Genomic DNA, 20,767 nt, shown 5'->3' on the forward strand with positions numbered 1-20,767 from the left:
CCAACAACAAGAGCATGGGCACTTCACAAACTCAGCGGGAAATGCGCCATGACAAGGGCTTTATCGCAGGTGTTTAGGCACGTTGGTCGTGTCCACTTTTACCGCAGCCTTGGGAATCTGGTATCGCTCCATCAAAAACTTGGCGACGGGCCCCACGTGGATGCCTTGGATGTGCAGCGGGCGCCCAAGCTTGAGATCCGTGGCCTTGCCAAAGCTCACAGAGGCTGACATTGCATTGGCAAGGTCACGCCGTAAAGCTTCATCGAGCTTGATGCCGTTGGCCTCTAGGCCATTGACGACGGTGATGTTCTTCTGGCGCTTGCGCACAAAGGCGCATGTAATGGTACGAGGGTTTTTACCCCCTCGGGCTTCCACAAAGCCGCTTGTGCCTTGCTTGGAGGCTCCTTGTGTGGTGGCAAATGCCACGTCTGCATCATCACTGGCCTGCGACGCCGCCAATTCCTCCTCTGTAAGCAGCATGTCGTCCTCATCCACGTCAAGGAGGCGAGAGTGGCCACGATCCACTCTATCAATGTGCACCACGCCTTGTTTGGGCTCGATCAAATGCACGACGCCCTGTTTTTCGAGGGATTGCATCAGCGTGGCCAGCTTTTTGAATTGAGTTTGCCGGATGTTGAAGGGTTCTGGCGGGTGATGCTTGATGCGCGGTAAAAGGGCGCTGACGTGTTTGCCGTTGAAGGTGGACACCAAAAGGGGCAGATCTGCATTTTTAATCTTACGCAAGGCCAAAAGAACGGCACGCTCGGCCCATTGATCCATGTTGATGTAGTCGTCTGCACTTTCATCTCCGGCTTCATCTGCCTGTGTGCCATCGGCGTTGTCGGTCGGCAATCCAGCTGGCTCAGCCGCTGCCGCAGGAGTGTTAGCATCGACTTCAGCGTCGACGTCAACGTCGGCGTCTGAATCGGCGTCCAAGTTCGCATTGTCTGCAGTGGTCTGACTCAGTTGGTCGGGCTGGGTCGTGCCAGCCTCAGGCCCAGCGGCTCCTGGCGGGGGCGGGGGTGGGCCGACAAGTGTTTCAGCGGTTTCTTCGCCTGCAGTGACGCGTGCCAAGCGGGCCTCGAGGTCGGCCAGCTCCTGTGACAAGGCCGACTCACGCCCAAGCTTGTCTTGCTGATCAGCGTCAGGCTGCAACTGGCCCGCCTCGACTTTAGCGCGTAGCTCCTGAATCTGGCGGAGGGCTTTTTGCTTGCGCTTAATTTGCTTCGGCCCATCGAGGGCAAAGGCTGCGAGCTGTTTGCGGGCCTCTTCCAGCTGTGCTGCATGTGAAGCCAAATTGGCTTCGTGTTCAGCAGCAATTTCCTTGTCCTTGATCTCTTGCAGGGCAGCGCTGACGTCGGTCAGAGGTTGGGTGGGCATGCGGCCGTCGCCGGCAAGCCAGAGCGCATCATCTAAGCAGTGCTCCACGTTGAGTGAGCAGCCCTGCTGGCCACGGTGCTCAAGCTCAGAGGAAGAGACATTCCAAACACCAGTGGCCAGGGGCATCCAGTGCCCACGTTCACGGATGGCCACAAAGTCACCAGCAGCAAAATTGCCAAATGTGGCGTGCACCCAGCTCTCGCGTGGTGTTGCGCCCTCCTTAATGACCATCCCCGGGGTGAAGAGGTCAGCACCTTTGATAATTTTGCTTCCAACGCCCTCAAAAATAACGACGTTTGACACAATCTGCGGGCAACGCTGCAGGAGGTAGAGCGAGGGCCAGAAGCGAGGCGCGCCCACATTCTTGGGCTGGTCAGTGTAAAAGAGCGGCAAGCCCTCGACAAAGTAGAGGGAGGTATGGCCTTGAAGCTTTTGCAGCTCGACTTGCGTCTTGACGCCATCACCCACCGGCCACACCACCTGCAACTGTTGGTCCGCCAGAAGCGGAAACTGCTGCTGTAGCTCCCTGCGCAGTCGACGCGCATCCGACGCCCGCACGACCTGGCGGTTGCCCTTGAGCTCCAACGTCTCAAAGCGCCGACAGCCCTTCATCCTGCCTCGGTTCAAGAAAATGATGACATTCTGACAAAAAATAAACAGTTACTTGTCAGAATGTTTTCATTGTGTGTGTGGTTGGCAACGCGCTCGGTCGAAAGGAACTTGGCATTTGAGCGTGCGCGTTCGTTCGGTCCAGCTCTGTCTGTCGTTGCGGGCTCAACTCTGGCTGTGGTCTCGGTGGAGGTGGCAACCAGATTGTCAGCGAGCAGGCTTGGGGGACACACGCGCTCTCCCACGTGCAACAATGGCGGATATCGACTCAACGACCTTGGACTTTTCTTTCTCTGAGCTCACTTCCCTGCCAGGTACACGGCGCACCTCACTTGCTGGTGTGACCGTCTGAGTGGCTCACTCGCTTGGTCGTGTATGTTCCCTTCTCTGCTCCTGGACAAACTGCTAGATGTCTATGAGGAAGAGCCGCGGGCTGGTGCGATCAAGGCGGCTGCTACAGGTGGCAAAGGGGGCAAGGGAGGCGTGTGTGCCAAAGGCAAGGTCGTTGTTACCACGCTGAAACTGAACAACAATGTCATCTCCGATCTGACGGAGCTTCCCACCATCCTGGTATGCCCTGACAGCGTCCTCCCACTCTTGTGTAGTTGAACGCTGCCACAGCCTTCTAGCCTGGTGGGAGGGAGTCTCGATGCGAGCGATGCTGATTGTTTCTGCGTTGTGCGCGTGATTCTTTGGCATGGTAGCCCGACATCTTGGTAGATTGGTCACAGCTGGTATTTTTGGATCTGAGCTTCAACTGTCTCAACGCCATTCCCAAAGAGCTCGAGTGCCTTCCACAGCTTGGCATTCTCTACCTCCATGGCAACAACATTGGTGCATTGACTGAGGTCTGTTTTTACTTCTTCCGACTCGCTGATGTCGCCTGGTGGTATCACCGCCGGTTTTTCATGGTTGTGGTGTATTGGCTATCACAGAATGAGGCCATGCTACCCGCCAAAGAACTGCGTCAAGTCGAAGCCAAAAAACTGCGACAAGTCGACAAAATTGGCAAGCTCATGACAAACCTCAAGAGCTTTAGCCTACACGGCAGCTATCTTGAGCGCATCGAAGGTCTGGACGTGTGACCTTGACCCGCATTCCTTCTTTCTCCTGGTCTCGTCTGTTTTGAGCTGCTGCGCCAGAGTAACATGGCACGTTTGATGGGTTTCCTGCATATGGTGTTGCAGGTTATCGGCAGCATGTGGTGGCGGCCATTCCCTCACTGCGCAAGTTTGACTTTGTCGCCGTCACGTCGGCCGATCGCGAGCGCGCCGCACGCTGGAAGGCCATGCATAGCCCTCGCCGCACCAAGGCACCGGCCTAAACTCCATCCATGCCACCTTCCCTTTCGAGGCGCTTCTCGCCGCATTGTGATCAGACTTCCCCCCCCCCCTCCCCCCCATTTTTTTCTTGGTTGTACTTTTCAATCTCAATAAGTGTGTGTGTGTGTGTGTGTGTGTGTGTGTGTGTGTGTGTGTGTGTGTGTGTGTGTGTGTGTGTGTGTGTGTGTGTGTGTGTGTGTGTGTGTGTGTGTGTGTGTGCGTGTGTGTGTGACAGAAGCGCTTTTTGAATCATCAGGTGACACACACACACACCCTGCGGTTTGACCAGCTGCTCTCTGCTCTGCGCTGCGTTGCGCTGCTCTGCGCTGCGCTGCTTGGGGCTCTGGTCGCAAGGGCACGCTGCCTCTGTCTCTAAATGTCAGTTGTTGCTCACTTGCTTGATGATCTTGGCTTGTGCTTAAAGTAGGCGTATCAGATCAGCCGAATATCAATCGTGCAGCATGGCTACCTCAATGCAGGTCTCGCCGTTTGCATCGGCCGAGCAGCGCCGGGCCGCCCTGGCCTACAAGGGTGACTCCGTGCCAGCTCACTGTTGCGTGACCGGTGGCACCGGTTTCGTGGGTCAACGCCTCGTTGAGATGCTGTTGGAGCGTGGGGCCAAGCGCGTTGTGTCCTTTGACATTGTGCCACCGTAAGTCGGGAGATCGGCGACGTAGCTGCCCACGTGGGTGCTGCCATGCCATGGTGCTGCGGCGACGCGATGGATGCTGGTCGTTGCTGTATCTTGCCAATTGTTACTGAAGACTCATGGTAACTTTTTGCCATGATCCACAGGCCCAAGGCCCACTGGGAGCACCCTAATGTCGAGTATGTCATTGGTGATATTTGCGACGTGGAGGCCCTCGAGCGCGCTTTCAAGGGCGCAGATTGTGTCTGGCACAACGCCGCCGCCGTTGGCCCCTTTCACCCCCACGAACTCTACGACAAGGTGAACCGACAAGGTACCCTCAACGTCATCGAGGTGTGCCGCAAACTTGGCATCCCTAAGATCGTCATGTCCTCTTCTCCATCCACGCGCTTTGACGGAAGCGACATCAACGGGCTCAGCGAGGCCGAGATGCCCAAGCTGCCCATGGCCACCTATCTCCAAGCCTATGCCCAGTCCAAGGCTGAGGGAGAGATGGCCCTTACTGCTGCCTGCTGCGATGAACTTATGACCGTGGCCGTGGCCCCCCACCAAGTCTATGGCCCCCGCGATAACCTCTTTGTGCCCAACATGCTCGAGGCTGCCGGCAAGAACCTGCTCCGTGTCTTTAGCAGTGCCCGTACTGGCTACGGTCAGAATCGCGTCTGCTTCACTTACGTTGACAACTGTAAGTCATCCTATTTTTTTTTTTTTTTTTTTTGTTTTGTTTCTTTGTGGGTTCTTTCAATCCTCAACGCTCCCACCCCATGCCTCTGTCACCGTGCAAGACGGCCCGTATTTCTTTCTCCCAGCGGGGCCGCGGGATTCTGCTTCAAACATTGACTCATACTTCTGTGATCCTTTGTTTTGCTTGCTCATGCTCATTTTCTCGGTGGGCCAGATGCTCATGGTCTGATTATTGCGGAAAAGGCCCTGTACAAGGGCAGCCCGGCTTTGGGCAAGTTTTATGTGGTGACTGATGGCTCCACTCACCCCCATCCGGAGGGTTATGCCCTGTTCTGGCCCACCATGGACAAGATGATCACCTCCATCGGATTCACTTCCATCTACACACGCTGGAAACTTTCAACCTGGTTTCTTTACCCTGTGGCCTATGTCTGCAATGTCGTGGGCTGGTTGATGGGCACCAAGCTCAAGCTCAATCCTTTCAACGTGCGCGTCCTCACCATGCATCGGTGGTTCAACATCTCGGCCGCTGAGCGTGACCTCAAATATCAACCCATCATCCCCTTTGAGGCCGGCATGATTGATACAACGGAATGGTTCAAGGTCAACTGGCTACCTGGCTTCTCAACTTCTGGTCGCAGTGTGGGCATCGCACAACAGTCCGAAGCCAAAATCAACGTTCAGGCTGCCGGCACAGACCGCAAATAGCGTCTCTGCGACGTGCTAAAAGGGGGTGGCCTATCAAGTCTAGCTAGCCACTCACCTGTGTGTGAATCCGTGTGTCTGCATTGATTTTGTTCTCTGTCTCTCTGTGTCTCTGTCTCTGTCTCGCTCTGTTTCCTGGTTGCTGTTGCTGCAAAAAACGCGCGAACAAATGGTATATAGGCCACTGTACCAATCTTGATCGAGTCGAGTCGCCAATAGTCGCGTAAATTGGGGCTCGCAGAGCTCAGGCAAACAACCACAAGAGAAAATGGAGAAAAATACAGTGTGGAAAAGGTTTTCTAAAAGACGAAGGAACCTTGGGACGATCAAACTAGACAAATGAACAACCAAGGTTCCTTGATGCTGATGGGAGGGCGGAGAAGAATAGAACAAGGGGGAACAAAAGCACGGGCGCCCTAACTATAACAATGGGCAAAGGACAGCGCCAGAGCTTGCAGCATGGCTGCTCAATGCAAGATCACATAGTATTGCTAGGGTCAGCAAGGTCTACATCGTCAGCCTCTTCTTCATCTTCATCTTCATGCTCACTATTCGAGCCGTCATCAGCGTCATCGCGATTGCCTCCTGTGCCCCCTTGCTCGTCGTCCTCCTCCTCAAGCAAGAGGGAGGCCACGTCATTAGCCTTGAGCTTTTCTGAGGGAGCATAGTTGCCGCCTTGAATAACCATTTGGTGCACTTTGCTCTTCTCTTGAGCACGCGCTAAAATGCGTTCCTCCACGGAATTGCGCGTGATGAGGCGGTACACCGTCACTGTGCGGGTTTGGCCCAGGCGATGGGCACGATCCATGGCCTGCTGATCCACAGTGGGGTTCCAATCAGAGTCGTAGAAAATGACCGTGTCCGCTGCCGTCAGATTGATGCCAATGCCGCCCGCACGCGTTGATAGAATAAACGCAAAGATATCATCCCTGTGAAGAGTTAGGATGCATCAAAACCCCGGGAGCGGCGAGATGAGCTTCAGGCTTCTCGACAAGGCGCCAGTTGTTTGCCGGGTGGGTGGGGCCGCTGGGCCTGCCTCGCGATTCACTTCATAACGATCGTCGCAGCCTAACATACCGTGATTGGAAATCAGCCACCATGTCCCGGCGTTCGCTAATCTTGGATGACCCATCCAAGCGCACATATTTGTACTGGCGATGTGTCAAGAACTCTTCCAACAGATCGATCATCTTGGTCATTTGGGAGTAGATCAGCACACGATGCCCCCCTGCTTTGAGGCGCCGCAGCATGTCGTCCAAGACCTGCAATTTGGCGCAGTCGGCCACAAACAGTTGTGCATCTGTTTGTGTATAATTCAAACGCGCGAGACAGGTACAGAAAGGCACGCACCAAGCAGCAACATGGTCAGACAAGACGCTTGGCAAAGAGTGCCAACCTCTCAAAAAGGGCCAGTGCGGGTGGCGCCACACCACACGGCGACTCAAGCAGGAAAAATGTGGGGGCCTCGGATGCAAAGCAAACCTGGATGACGGATGGAGTGCATGGTGTGAACGTCCAGCGCGGCAAAGGCATAGCCGTTGGTTGGCGCTGAGAGCACGGCGGGGGCCAGCGCGGGGTCCAAGGTGGCGGGAACGCAAACGCGCTGAAGCAGCGAGAGACGCAGGGCATCGCCCCAGCCCCAGGCAGTACGGGCTTGCAAGTCGATGGCGTGGCGATGTTGCACTTCAGGCAGGGTGGGGCTGGCTGTGACCTCAGGAAAGGCACAAACCAAGCCCGTTCGAAATCGTCGTGCCTCACGAAGCTCCCTCACAGGCACCAGACCCGAGGCGAGCTCGTTGGCGGGGTGTAAGGCGTCGACCTGCCGTACCACGGCAAGCAGAGGCTGGGAGACTTGTACCACGGGCTCGGGGCACCATCGTGCCTGGGCGTGCATCTCGCTCACATGAGCCAGGAACAAGAGTTCCAACTCGCTGCTCTGCATGTGCAACGAGACGTCGTGAGGGCTGAGGCCAGCATGGGCCAGCACGCCCACCAGCGAGCTCCCTGACGCGTCTGCGTCCCCAGGACTGGCATACATGACGGACGCTAGGTGATCGGGCGCGAAGCAGCCGTATTTGTGAAGGAGCCAGGTCCGGTCGTGATCACTTTCAGAGGGGACGGCGCCCGGCCAGCACTCTTGATAGAGCAGGCGCGGGTACGACAGTGTAAAGGGGCTAGCCAAATTAGAGACAACGGTGCCGTCATAGACGGGAACCACGTCGTGCATGGCAGGCAGGGCAACAACGGGGGAGCGCACGGGGCGCCGTGCAATGAGGTTGGGGTGATTGCAGATTTTACGAAACTGCATCACCATGTTCAACAGGCTGGAAAGGGCCTTGTCCTCCGCACGCGAGCTCCGCGACACGGGTGCCATCGCTGCTGACGTGATGGCGCTCAATTGATCGCGTTTGATGTTGCTCTTGAGTCGACGGTAGATGCGCGATTGACGAGCTGAGAGCGGGCATTTGATCATGACCTCGACCTTATCTGGCAGCTCATTCTCAACATTGCGCTTGATACGGCGCAACATGAAGGGCTGCAGGATCATGTGAAGGCGCTGCAGCTGCTTCTCGTCAAGCTTGCTGCTGCTGTTCTGAGCATGGGATTCAATGTCCTTGGAGAACCACTCGTTGAACTCATCGTGTGAGTCAAAGAGCGTCGGCATGATAAAATGCAGCAGGGCCCAGAGCTCTGCCATGGTATTTTGTATGGGCGTGCCCGTGAGCAGGAGACGATTGCGACAGTTGAACTTGAGCAATGTGTTCCACCTGAGTCGGAAGAGAATTTGGAGTAAGTACAAAAATGTTCCAGCCTAGGCGTGTCACACGCCAAACGCGGAGGGGTGACCAAAGTCTCGAACGAACCGCTGGCTGGTGCTGCTTTTGATGGCCTGGGCCTCGTCCAAAATCATGTACTGCCAATGAACGCGATTAAAGTACTTGGCATCCTTGACCACAATCTCGTAAGACGTCACCTGCCAGGCCATGCAGTTCGCCACCGGTGCCCCGGAGCCGATGCCAGCGGTGAGAGCCTGATACTGACATCGTGGTTACGAGCCATGCACAAAATGCCTCATTTTGACAAACCATGACGTGAAAGTCGGCTTGTCGCGTGTAGAGCTTGCGTGAACTCCAGTAGCCTCGGAGAATCTTGCGCTCGTTTTGCGTTCCCCTAAGCAAAGCAGAGCAGCAAGGTTCAAGCCGGTTTGATGAGAGTGGTTCGGGCTTGAGGCAATCATGAAATATGGAGACAGCTCAAGGCATTGCTAGCGTACCAATAGGGGAGCACCTTCAGCTCGGGCGTAAAGCGAGAGACCTCCTCACACCAGTTATGTAGGGTCGAGGCCGGTGTGACGACCAAGAATGGACCCCAGATGCCCTCATGTTCAGCCAGATGGGCGAGGGTAGAGATGGACTGAATGGTCTTGCCCAAGCCCATTTCATCTGCTAGGATGCCGTTGATGCCCTGTTCGTAGAGATTGGCCAGCCAGCGAAGGCCCTTGAGCTGATAGCCCTTGAGTTTGGCTTGCAACATGCTAGGTTGATCAATCTCCTGGATGCCCTCCATGTTTGGATTGGCCAGGCTAAAGTTCTCATCAAACTGTTGCTGGCTCTGCATACCCAAAAAGGGAAATGGAGGGGGAGCACAGATGCATGAGACAGGCGCACGAGTTGGGTCGTGATGCAATCGTCTTCCAAGGCAAAGACCACGGGCGAGTCTTGAGGATGGGCACAGGACGTTAGCAGGCAAAAGACGGGTCGCACCGCTTGGGGGTTGTTGGGTTGGTCACGAAACTTGTCAAACTGTTGGGCATGCTTGTGAGAAGCAGCCACGGCCTGCTGGGCTTGCGCCAAAGCACGTTGCTTCATCACTTCATCTGATTCGTCGTCGTCGCCAAGTCCATCGCCCGAGCCATCCAGTTTGTTGAGAATAGCAGCCGTATCATTGCTGCCATCCTTGGCGGCCTTGCCGCGCATAAAGTGGGCATACAGCTCAGACTGGGTGAGGAGATAATTAAACTTGCGCTGCTGACGGCGGGCTTCACGGGCCTCTTCCTCGCGCTTGCGTTGTTCTTGCAGCTCCTTTTCGGCGCGTCGACGGCGCTCCTTTTCTGCGCGTTCATTCTTTTTCCAAAATGCCACAGCCTAGAGTGCAACACGAGACCACGAGCAAAGCAGATCAAGTCGCGGAGAAACACCATGCGCCCTGCTTCCCTTTGAAGACGGCAGCTGACCCGGCACCCGCACCCTGTGCTGAGACAAAGCCATTGGTGCGTACCTCAGCTACAAGTTTACGCGCACGTCGACCCGTTTCACGCTCGGCACGCAAGGAAACACGAACGAGGCGACGGGACAGTTCGCGCTGGGCTTCGACGGCCAGCTTTTCAGCCGTTTGCTGTTTGTTGCTCTTGCCTTGATGCATGGCGCGAAAGGCCCGAGGAATATCGCGTCTGGCGATGGTAGCCTTGATGCGTTGGAGCTTGGCGGCGTCCATGTTGCGTTCAAACTCCTTGAGCTCATGGGCTTCTGTCTCAGCGCGCGCTCGAGCGATTTGGGCAAGGCGTTCTTCGAGCTGGGCCTGCATCTCTTTGACGCTATTCATCAGCTGTGCGGCATCCTTGCGATGGAAATTAATGTGAGGCTTGGGCTCTGCCTTGGCCGGTGGCAGGTTTGAGTTTGAACTGGTCGCAGTGCCATCCTCAGGTGAGGGCCCAGTCCTATGGCGCGCATTTTGCTTGTTGATAAGGCGCTGAGAGATAGCAGTCACTTGTGCTTCGGAGAGGTATGCGAGGGACGTTTTGAGCAGTGCTGAGGTGAAGCTGTAGCCTTTGCGATCCTGAATGGGCTGTGAGCGATGGAAGCACGCATTTATGGACGAATCGTTGGTGAGCCAGGACGTGATAGGTGTAACGCATGTCTGCAGAATAAAAACTTGTGCACGCGTGCATGCAGCATGGCCAGCTGGATAGGCTGAAGGAATGCGTACCGCGGGCATGTGGCGAAGACGCTTCTGAGTTTTGCGGTTGCGCAGCATAGTGTGGTAGTCGTGTTCGGTAACTTCGGCTGACACTTGCGCTTCAGGCCAATGCTAACATGATTTAACACACACACACACACACACACACCAAAAAAAAAGGCCGATGGCAGGCGCAGAAAATAAGTGTGCCAAAGCTACCCAATAACATTTCAATGCCCCCCAAAAAACTTGAGCAAAAGACTGGAAAGAAGAGCGGCGTACCAGGACTTGATCAAGCCATATGCGTTTGCTCCGTTTTGCTGCTAGGGTGGTGTGGTGAAGCTCCATCATGACGTCCATGGTCTGTTGTGAATCGAGGCTGATACCCTGGATGGAGCGCGGTGGCGTCGGACAGCCGCAGCGAGAAGAGGAGCATCGATGGATAAGGAAAGGTCGGCGGGGGAGCACGGAGGCGGGATGCAAGGGAGGAAATTGCGAGCGGGTGTAAAGGCAAAATCATGCAGGCCAAGGTGCACATCACACATCTGGATGCCAAACGGATGGGCGATCCAGCCGACAAGGGCGATGCGCAAAAGGCCAACGGGACTTTAACCGAGCAAACGCACGTGGGGCAAAGCCATGGCCCGCCGAAAGTCTTGCAGACCAAGGGCTGGAGCTGTATCATCCCTAAGGGCGTGCCGAGTACCAGTCAAGCAGACGGATCAGATCCAGCGATTCAACATGGTGCTGGCTTTCTCTCGGAGGTCTCAACCCTTGGCAAACACGAAAGGAAAGGCTCGGAGAAAAAACAAGCTGACAGTGACTACAGAAATTCAGAAGGGACACCCGAGGAGGCGGACTCAAGCAGATGCGGCCATGGGCACTGGTTCCCTGGATGGGTGCCTCCTGTCTGGGATTGCGCGGGTTGTGCGGGGAAATGTTTTGTGTGTGTGTGTGCTCTTGGAAGAGAGTGCGGGCGAACGCAAGCTTACATGACTGGGCGAGCTGAGGGGGAGGAGTCCGCGGCTAGCGACACCGTCTCCTCAATGCCATACGCCCGGGCCGCCTGTGCGACATAGGATGGATCAAGCCAGAGGGCAATTTGATTGTGGTCACTGGCAGCCGCCATGACCAACGGTGTGCCCTCTCTCCGAGATCTGCACGGCACAAAACAGAACAGAACAGAGAGAGGGAGAGAGAGAGAGAGAGAAAGTGAGAGAGAGAGAGAGAGAGAGAGAGAGAGAGTGTGTGTGTGTGTGTGTGTGTGTGTGAAGAAGAGAAAGAAGAGGGAGAGCGCGCCAAAACAAAAGAGAGGGATGGTGAGGAAAAAGTAACGGGCACAAGTGGGGAACGTTCAGTAGTAGGTGGTGCACGAGAGGACGAGGGGGGTCAGGACGAGAGAGAGAGAGAGGAGGATGGATACGTGCGGGGATGGAAGAGAAGACGAGTCGGGTACAGTCTCATGGACTTGTGGAGGAGGTACCACCATCCAAAGCCAAAGGGTGGGCAAGATGTGCGAGAGAGGAGCCAAAGAGAGAGAGATCGAAGCTGGGAAATCGCGACTGCGGACAAGATTCTCATTCTCATACAGCAGTGTTATGGCAGAGGTCGTGGTCAGCAAAGGCTGGCTTAAAAGACACTGCCCTGCCAGCCGTAGTTTGCCCCGTTGTTGAAAGGATGTGACCCTCGCCGAGCCCTGACTACATCCGGATGTACTGAAGAATGCTGTGTTTGCATGATTACGATGGTGGTGATGTGATGTGGTGTAATGTGTTGTGTATGTGTGTGTATGTGTTTGTGTGCGTGCGGGGGAAGATGCGCGCAGAGCGTCAGAGCGCGCAAGTAGGCCTTTTGATTTGTCAGATAAAATTTGGGCGCTACCAGATGTGAAAACCAACGGGCGCCACGGCTGTTGGGGCTGATTTTGGCGATGCACCACCGCTTGGGTCAAGGGTTACGTAGGGTGGATGGGATCCCAGTTGATCCATCAGTCAATTCCAACGCTTTGAGAAAGGAGATTTGATGATTTGGTCCCTCTCGCTACCTCCTCTCAGTCTGTTTTGCCCACCTTTCCCACCGCGCCTTGCGCCTCGGCGCGAGCGCCATTTACGAATGTGCACAACAACTGTTGTTACGCAGAAAAACCCCTTCAGAATAAACAAATCAAGTTTGAAGGGAACTGACATCGATCGACAAGGAAAAAGCGATTTTTTTTTTTTCCTTTTCGTTCCAAGCTTTGAACCTCTCCACCACTCAGTCTTCTGGTGGAACGACGGTGCGCTACCTTGTGTCATAGCGTTTTGCTGTACAGCAAAGGTACGGGCCATGTGTGTATGGGGCTCAACACCTCAAGCACGAAACAAGTCAGCAGCACTCTCCTTAACCTCCCCCCTCCCTTGGTCTCCTTCGCGCGCTGCTGATGTCCTGCAGGGTTTGACTGCTGGCAGGCAGCTGACACTGATCTTTTCTTCCCAGCATCATGCCGAACCCCTTCGCTGCTCTGGACGACAGTCCGATCGAGGCCTCGGCCCCGGCTGCGGCTGCGGCTGCTCCTGCTCCCGCGGCCAAGCCCGTCGCCCCTAAGGCTGCGGCCCCTGCCGCTGCGACCGAGCCCGCTCGTGGCCGTGGTACGTCGCCTCTTACGCGCCGTGTCCCGCCGCCCTCCCCCTTCCCCCCAAAAAAGATACACATTATGACATACAGACCACTCTGCCCTTTCAAGTCATCTGTTGCCACCGCCATCCAAGCCTTGTGGGGGGTTTTTGTTTGTTTTGTCTTGGGGGTCAGCCCGCCCCGCAGAAACCTCCCCGCCCCTCTTGCACAGTCATATGCACATGAGCTGGCAACTTGCCAAAGCCCGCACTGCCCCTGTTCCTCCTCCTGCCCAAGCAGCCATGCAAATGGTGTGGTGTAGCATGGCGTGAACACACCATTCTTGCCGGGGTTCAGCGAACCTGTCTTGCCCTGAGATTGTTGGATGCGGAACAGCTGCCAGATCGCAATGCCTTGTGTTCAACGTTGTTTGGCCCCTGCTTTTGTTCCCATTACAGCAATGACAATGTTGGGCTTTACCTGGTCTTGCTGGTTGCCTTTGTGCTTTCCTGTTCTGTTTTGGTTGTCTCCTTTCTCCTTGTGGCGGTGGTGATGGTCGTTTACGCTCGTGTCTTCGCCAGTGCCCCTCTTTCTCTCCCCTATCAACTCCACAGAGCCCTTCTTCTCCTCCTCATTCAGTTCAACTGTATTGGTGCTCAAGGCTCATCGTGACACGCCTGCGTTGCTTGCTTGTCTTTCTCAGGTCGTGGCCGTGGTGGCCGTGGCGGTCGCGGTGGCCGTGGTGGCCGTGGTGGCCGCTCTGATGGTGGTGAGGGCGCTGTTACCGGCGGCGAGCCCACTTTCGAGCGTGACGATCGTCAGGCTGCCAACCGCTCGCACCGCCGTGGTCGTGGTGGTGCCCGCTCGGACCGCAAGCCCCGTAACCCCCGCAGCCACGATGTGGAGAAGCGCGATGGTGCTGGTCCCGCCAACTGGGGCAGCACCACCGATGAAGTCAAGGAGGGTGCCGCTGCCCTCGATGCTCCCGCCACTGTACGTTGGAGATTGTCTGCCTGGCCTGGAATGACTGTCGGATGTCCCTTTCATGGCCCCACTTTTGTCACTGTCTTGCTTCAACTCACGCGTGTTTCGCGTCTTTGTGTGTGTGCGTTTGATAAAGGAGGCCTTTGTTGATGAGGAGGCCGTTGAGCAGGAGGCTGAGCCCGAAGAGGCCACCATGACTCTTGACGAGTTCCTTGCTGCCCAGGCCGCCAACGGCTCGCAGCAGGCCGCGGCCAAGCGCCAGGCCAACGAAGGCCAGGATGAGTCCAAGTTTGGCCGCAAGCACGAGCGCAAGCCGCTCGAGGACGAGAACGCCGCTGCCAAGACTGGCCGCGCTCGCCAGCAGCGCAGCGCGCAAAAGGTGGCCGTTGCGTCTGAGTTCCGCGTTGGCAGCAATGTTGACGACTCGTTCCGTGGTCGCGGCCGCGGTGGCCGTGGCCGTGGTGGCCGCGGTCGTGGTGGTGCTCCTCGTGATGCCGCCGCTCCTGGTGGTGAGGAGGCTAGCCGTGGTGGCCGTGGTGGCCGTGGCCGCGGTGAGGGCCGTGGTCGCGGCCGTGGCCGTGGCGAGGGTCGTGGTCGTGGTGAGGGCCGTGGTCGTGCTGGCCGCGGTGCTCAGGGCCGCACCCCCGATGTCTCCAACCAGGACGAGTTCCCCTCGCTCTAAGGCATTTTCTGCACGCTCTCGATCGGCGTTCGTTGCCTCGCACAGAGACAGCCCGCAGGACGCAATAGCTGGATGTGACATGTCGATTGGTGTGGTGGCTTCATCGGTCTTCCGGAACCGGGGGAAGAAGAGGCAACAAGCTTGGAGGAGCAGGGCAATTTAGCAACACACGGGCTGATGTGACTGTTGTTTTTTCATTGTGTTGAGTTTGTATTGTTCACCTCTCTGCCCTTGCTACCCGTTGTTTGCTCTTGCAACTTGTTGACTTGCTTCTTCTTCCCCAATCTGGCTGCCTCGATGAAGTTTCCTCCTAGGCACCTTTGCTGGCGTGTGTCTCATGTCCCGTGCCCTTTGCGCATCCCTGCCAACCGGCCTCCTTTTTTTTCTTTTTTATAAAAAAGTCTGGCATGAAAATTGACAAGAAAAAATGAAAAATCAATCAGATCAAAAAGATCGAGAAACAAGAGCTTTTCATCAAATCCGCGACAAAAAATAAAAACGGTTTCAAACGGTCAAACCCATGATGTTGACACAACCAAAACATTCTGCTGCTTGAACACACAGTTCAAAGCCATCAGATTCGGTTCATTTTGTGCACGCCGCACCAGCACCAGACGCCTTGGCCCTTTGACCCTGCCTTGTAGGTACAGTGACTCAGGCGGCTCTCAACCTTCCCCCCCCATGGTACCCGGACGTGGTCATGGCCTCTCTGGTTCGAATGACCCACCCCCTCAGCATTTCTGATGTGTTGTGGCAGGACATCATGACCGACCAGCTGATCTAAGGGGCTAGCATGGCCTTTGCTGCTTCGCTGGGCTGGCATGGGGCAGCTTCATCAAACACCAGCCCAGCGTCGACCCCATCCGCTCTATCCCCGTCCCGCTTGGATGCCAGCGTGCGTGCATGGCGCATCATCGACCTCTTTTTTTTTTTTTTTTTTTTTTTTTTTTTTTTTTTTTTTTTTTTTAGCACTTTGCTCACATCCCTTGAGAATCTGTGGTACCTGACATTGTTTTACCCCCTGGGACGGAATGAGCAGGCTCCTGCGCTGTCTTGTCCCACGACCCTGTCAGGAACGCCGGCTGCCACCAGCATGGCAAGCCAGGCAAGCCAGATGTCCAGCAGGCGACCCCAGAGGCCACCTACACGGGCGCCACCCCTGCGACGCAAGCCTCTCTCAAAAGCTGCCCAGCGCTCGGCGCAACTAGCAATGCATCCAAAAAAGGTGGAGGAAATTGAGGCCTGGCTTCAGGCGCTTCAAACAGCCATTAAGCAGCGTGCCCAGCACCGCCGTGCACAGCTTGCGGTATGCCTAGACCGCCGACGCACCATGCAACCTCTCAAGGCAGCCACGCCTTGCTTTCCTTGCGCGCCATCCCTTTTGACTCTGATGCTGTCTTAGCCAAGCCTGACTTTCCTATTTTCTTCCCTGTGCCTTTTCGGTTGGACCCGGCAGATGGCCCCGACACTCGTTCTCACCGGACCTGCAGGTAGAAGTTCCGCTTGACACCACACATTCTGCCACCTGTCCGACCACAGCATCTCACCCGAGCATGCTATTCCATCTCCTGATTCAGGGTGCGGCAAAACGGCAGTTGTCCGCCATCTGGCCGCCCAGCACCAGCTCGAAGTAACCGAGTGGATCAACAACGTCAAGGCTGAATTTGGATCAAGCCCCGAAGATCGCGAACTCTCCGTTTACGAGTCGCAGCGTACCACTTTTGAGGTCTGTGCCACCTGCCTTGGCCCATGGCCTTTGGCCTCCGTGTGCCCATATGCACCATACTGATTGGCCTGTTGCTCTCCTCCTTCCACAGCGATTTCTTTTGCGAGCACCCCGCTATACCAATCTCACCGCGAGTGCTGAGGCCAACGCGTCCAAACGCCGACTCATCTTAATTGAGGTGAAACACATTGTCATGCACTCGATGGCTCCAGGAATGTGTTGCTGCCAGCACGTTACAGATAGCTTTAACCGTTTTCGGTTTCTTTTGTTTTCTGCACGGTGTTTAGGACTTGCCAAATTACCTCACTCGCGACGATGCCGCTGGGACCTTCCACCACTTGCTCGGGTATGGCTGAAACTTGCATGCGTCTCAATGAGTGATGTCATGTGCCCTTATTCCTTGTCCTGCGGTGTGCTTATAATGTCCGTGCCGATTTGGCGATCACTTTGTGGGTTCGTGGCGGCATGTTGCAATGCTGGATTGCAGTCAGCTGTGCCGGACAGCCCATGCCGCAGTCATTTTCGTGTGCTCGGACATGCATATGGGCAGGTAGGGGGCCAGCGGCTTTTTGCACTCAGCGCAGGGCTCGTGTCAATGCAGATTTGATTTGCCTGGCAAGGCTCATTTCACCCTGGCCGCGCGCACACTGGTGGTAGCCAAAGTCTTTGGCTTTCCCGTCTTTTTCCTCGACAACAACGCGATGTCCTATTTCACGAAATTCGGTGTGAATCGCACCACTCCCCGCTTGGTATGCTGCACTATTTTATTTTCTTAACGCAACTCTTGTATCCGCCTGCCATTCAACTGGGTCGATCAGGTGTAATCCCATCAACAAAACGGCCATGAAGGCTGCGCTCAATGCGCAGGCCTCGCAGGTATCGGCAAACCCCCAACACCTTTGAGGCCATACCCCACATGCACTCACGACAAATGGCGGTGCACTTAGCTGACGGATGCACAAGTCGAGGCTTTGGCTCAGCAAGCAGGTGGAGACATCCGCAGCGCCCTCTCCACATTGGCGCTGCTCAATCTGCAGAGCGATGGTGCGGCATGCACACTTTCTCCCCGTCGGTGCTGGCGCGAGTTGAGTTTCTTCCTCTTCTTGACTTGGACTGGGCGTTCTGACTTCCTGCTCTGCACCTTAGATGACAAACCTCAACTCTCGTTTCGAGGAGGCGCGCCACGTCTCAAACGCCCCAAGCGCGCCTCTCCTCCCACGACCATTGCTGCGGCCATGAGGTGAACGCTTTTCATTTCTCTCGCGTGTGCGGTTGTTGCTCGGCGATTCTCACCGCTGTTGTGATAATCTTCTCTTCTCTGACTCGCACACATAGTGCCGGCATTCAACCCCGTGCAAACGGCCTTCAAATGTTCCATGCACTTGGGAAAATCCTACACGCCAAGCGTGAATCCAGTGTGCCCCCTGGTTTGTTTTGCTATACTGTGTATATTCTTCCGGCCATTTCTGTTCTTGTCTTCTTTTGGTGACTCGTCGATCATGTCTTCCTTTTTCGTCTGCCCCTGCTCTGAGCGGGTTTAGCATCTCCTTTCTTTCGCCCCATCGCCCCATCGCCCCCCTGACTTAACCAAATGCCAGGGTTCTTTCGTGTTGAAACAGCCTCGGCACTCATTATCTCTCACCTGCCTGTTAGTGGAGGGTCAGTTGCCCACCTGGCTCTCTACGTGGCGCCGAGCCAAGTTTTCTTCCGCTGAAAGCCCCGAGGTATGCTTCTGAGCCTCCCAAGCGACTATTCTGCGATGGCGTTCATGCGCTCACATGCGCAAGCCCTATTCGGGCTCTTCTCGAACCAGGCTGTCATGGAGAGCACGTGTCTGGGGGAAGACATCTTTGTCGATTTTTTGTTTCAGAATTATCCCCCCTACGTGGGTGACTTTGATGCCGTGGTATGTCACGTGTCCCCTTTTCTTTTCAAATAGCGACAAAGGCCGGGTCTGAAAGCTCTCTGGTTGTTGTGTTCTTGCTGATGCCGTTGTTCTTGTTTGCTCTTTCTCCCTCTTCTTTGGTTTTTTTTTGTTTTCCTTTTGACATATCGACATATGACAGGTAGACATTGCTGAAGCCTTTAGCGATGCTGGTGCGCACTTGTCAAATTATACGATGAGCGGATATTATGGCTCTGCCACATGTCGCTCTCTTGTTTTTCATAACCAGCGGCGTACGAGCAGCTATCGTAGCATGACAAAACCTTTGTTTAGGAATTTGCATTTTCAGGTCTGTCCGAAAGTGCGCACGCGTTGGCATTGGCTCTGTGCCTCACGCCCTTGCTGCGTTGCTGGTTGGATGCAGATGACTGATCAAATGCGTGACTTGGCTGGCACCTTTCGCACACCAGTCCGCGCCGACGATAGCCTCGGTACGCCCAATACCCCGTGCGCATTCTCGTAGTGTCTGGTGTGCATGAATGCGGAGGCATGTTTGATTGGTGCAACACCATATTGTTTTTTGAATTCATTGCCATCGGGATAGGGCGCTCCACCCTGCGAGAATTGGCGCGGGAGATTGTGCCATATCGGCGCCGGATTCCTTCTTGCTCCTGGACTCCTGGAGGTTCGTACGTTCCCATCTAGTCGCATCTTTGCACATTGTGGCCCACCCCCTGAACCTATGAACTTGTGTTTGTTTTTTGTTTGTTTGGTTTTTTTTTTTTTTGTTTGTTTGTTTGGTTTTTGTGGTTCCGTTTTTCCCTGGCACTTAGAGCGTCGCCTCGTGGATCAGGTGGCTTGGATTCGCCGCGATCGTATCGGGTGAGGAAAAAAGGTCGTTGACTCGAGTTGTTGAGGATACGTGATGCAATGTGGAGGGAGAAGACATGCTCATTATCCTCTGGTTCGATTTATCTGACACTTGTATCCTATGCCTGGTGGGCACAATCAGTGAACGAGCTGCTCCGCTCCGGGACTCCGATTTGGTCGAGCTCGACGAGGACGATGACATGGGTTCAGCCGACCAGCGAGGTGGCTCTAAGGTTGGGCCGGCCCCTCATCGGAACGTTGAAGTCAAAGATGATGGGCTGCAAAGGCCATCAACCCTTGCGATGGATGATGATCCCATCGAGGACAGTGAGGAAGATTGAGTGAGCCTAGTGGGTCGTCAGATCTGGATGTCTGGGCACAGGCAGATCGGAAGAGGCCACAATGAGGTGGGCATAAGAGAAAATAAAATTGAGCTGATTCGACCAGTGGCAACAAGCTCCGATTGGTACCCAGCACGCAGCCTCCTCAGCAGTCCCCCCTTCCTTGAAAGATGGAGAGCAGCAAGACAAGGAACAAAACGACGAGACAAGACGAAGGACTTACGATATCCGAGCCCCTGTAAAAAGAGCACAAAGGCAACCAGAGCATCGCGCGGACGCTCTTCGTGAAACAAAGTTCCGCAATCATACTCCTATGTTTTCGTGAAAACACGAGTCTCGGGTGAATTTGACGCTGACCAATGGAGAGACATACTTTCACCAGAGCTGCGGGGTCGTGGTTTGCTGAAGCACCTTAACAAAAGAGACGCAGTCTGGACGCAAGTGCGCAATGGATTCCGTCAAATCTTGCAGGTAGACGGAATGGTTGCCAGCCAGCAACAAAAACTGGCCGTCCAACTCCTTGCTCAAGCGTGTGAGCAGCGAGTCGCGCCTATTGAGGTGAAGAGATAACCACAGGCACATGAGCATCAAGATGCTCGGGTGGCTTTGAATGACACGCCCAGTGGTAGACGCAGGTACATCAAAACAAACTTGAAAGCAAGCTTGAGCTGTTGAAGAATTATGCTGGCGTTGGCTTTGTTGCGAAAGTACGATTTGATGCTGTTGATGCGATCAATGCTATTTTCAACGGTCGTCTGAGAGTGGGAGACATGATTGATGTGAGACACTGGGCACCAGGCCAATGATTAGAGACTCGGAGCTGCGTGGGCCGGGACAAATGCAGTACCGGACTAAAATAGAAGGAAAGAAGATAGTCTTGCAGGGTGGGTGAGAAAGTGCGCGTTAGGCTGGCTTCCGTGGAGACTCCCTAGCCCAGGATGTGGTGAAGATAACACGAAGATCAACGCGCACAGCTGCGTGCTTGGCCAATCCCATTGCGGTGCGCGCACTCAATAGCAAGGCAGATCAAGATGTGCCATGCCCTCGCTCAAAACCCGACCGACCTGATAAATAAGCCAGGACAGCCAAGAGGCTTGTTTAATGGGGGCGCCCACCAGTACAAGACCAGAAATGAAGAGCTTTGGGTGACGGAGCTAGAACGGGGGCACAAGGTAAAAGGTCAGAGCTCGTCCAGGCGGGTCCTCGCGTGCATGGGGACAGCAGGCACGGTATGGTGTATGGGTGCGACTCAACCTTGAGACGCAGTCCAACGTTGCCACCAAGTCCAGCACCAAAGCAAATAATGCTTGTGACTCTGCAAGGACCCATGCATCACAACATGTCCTTTGATAAGAAATGCATGGCCTAAACAACAGTTGATC

General features: G+C 55.1%; 6 protein-coding genes across 6 annotated transcripts; 4 read left to right on the plus strand and 2 right to left on the minus strand.

The window, feature by feature from the left end:
• Positions 1–60: 60 nt before the first annotated feature.
• MONBRDRAFT_22508 (uncharacterized protein) lies at positions 61–1,992 on the minus strand (the record flags this gene model as incomplete). The annotated part of the gene is made up of 1 exon (XM_001742809.1): positions 61–1,992. One exon carries the CDS (start codon positions 1,990–1,992, stop codon positions 61–63), a length of 1,932 nt encoding a protein of 643 aa, XP_001742861.1.
• Positions 1,993–2,079: 87 nt separating this feature from the next.
• On the plus strand, positions 2,080–3,426 carry MONBRDRAFT_35695 (uncharacterized protein). Its single transcript, XM_001742360.1, has 4 exons — positions 2,080–2,303; positions 2,399–2,559; positions 2,694–3,060; positions 3,177–3,426. Exons 1-4 carry the CDS (start codon positions 2,243–2,245, stop codon positions 3,311–3,313), a joined length of 726 nt encoding a protein of 241 aa, XP_001742412.1. The 5' UTR covers positions 2,080–2,242; the 3' UTR covers positions 3,314–3,426.
• Positions 3,427–3,784: 358 nt separating this feature from the next.
• On the plus strand, positions 3,785–5,352 carry MONBRDRAFT_13409 (uncharacterized protein; the record flags this gene model as incomplete). Its single annotated transcript, XM_001742361.1, has 3 exons — positions 3,785–3,963; positions 4,107–4,645; positions 4,859–5,352. The coding sequence occupies 3 exons, from the start codon at positions 3,785–3,787 to the stop codon at positions 5,350–5,352; spliced, it is 1,212 nt and encodes a 403-aa protein (XP_001742413.1).
• A 667-nt stretch (positions 5,353–6,019) lies between these two features.
• On the minus strand, positions 6,020–8,868 carry MONBRDRAFT_323 (uncharacterized protein; the record flags this gene model as incomplete). The annotated part of the gene is made up of 6 exons (XM_001742810.1): positions 6,020–6,278; positions 6,427–6,649; positions 7,359–7,362; positions 7,592–8,117; positions 8,214–8,380; positions 8,638–8,868. Coding segments are annotated over 6 exons (1,410 nt in total), but the record flags the coding sequence as incomplete, so codon positions are not given.
• A 3,913-nt stretch (positions 8,869–12,781) lies between these two features.
• Positions 12,782–14,990, plus strand: MONBRDRAFT_35698 (uncharacterized protein). Its single transcript, XM_001742362.1, has 3 exons — positions 12,782–12,932; positions 13,601–13,890; positions 14,018–14,990. Exons 1-3 carry the CDS (start codon positions 12,785–12,787, stop codon positions 14,561–14,563), a joined length of 984 nt encoding a protein of 327 aa, XP_001742414.1. The 5' UTR covers positions 12,782–12,784; the 3' UTR covers positions 14,564–14,990.
• A 1,029-nt stretch (positions 14,991–16,019) lies between these two features.
• On the plus strand, positions 16,020–19,385 carry MONBRDRAFT_5377 (uncharacterized protein; the record flags this gene model as incomplete). Its single annotated transcript, XM_001742363.1, has 6 exons — positions 16,020–16,053; positions 16,141–16,289; positions 16,381–16,467; positions 17,237–17,333; positions 17,436–17,529; positions 19,187–19,385. The coding sequence occupies 6 exons, from the start codon at positions 16,020–16,022 to the stop codon at positions 19,383–19,385; spliced, it is 660 nt and encodes a 219-aa protein (XP_001742415.1).
• Between the last annotated feature and the right edge of the window lie 1,382 nt (positions 19,386–20,767).

Source organism: Monosiga brevicollis, genomic scaffold, assembly GCF_000002865.3.
Source record: "Monosiga brevicollis MX1 MONBRscaffold_2 genomic scaffold, whole genome shotgun sequence".
Lineage (NCBI taxonomy): Eukaryota > Choanoflagellata > Craspedida > Salpingoecidae > Monosiga > Monosiga brevicollis.

Coding starts and splice junctions, on each gene's coding strand:
- MONBRDRAFT_35695 (XM_001742360.1), top strand. CDS start 2,243: ATGGCGGATATCGACTCAACGACCTTGGACTTTTCTTTCTCTGAGCTC. Junction 2,560..2,693: donor CGGAGCTTCCCACCATCCTG/GTATGCCCTGAC, acceptor TTGGCATGGTAG/CCCGACATCTTGGTAGATTG. Junction 3,061..3,176: donor CTATCTTGAGCGCATCGAAG/GTCTGGACGTGT, acceptor ATGGTGTTGCAG/GTTATCGGCAGCATGTGGTG.
- MONBRDRAFT_35698 (XM_001742362.1), top strand. CDS start 12,785: ATGCCGAACCCCTTCGCTGCTCTGGACGACAGTCCGATCGAGGCCTCG. Junction 12,933..13,600: donor CGAGCCCGCTCGTGGCCGTG/GTACGTCGCCTC, acceptor TGTCTTTCTCAG/GTCGTGGCCGTGGTGGCCGT. Junction 13,891..14,017: donor CCCTCGATGCTCCCGCCACT/GTACGTTGGAGA, acceptor CGTTTGATAAAG/GAGGCCTTTGTTGATGAGGA.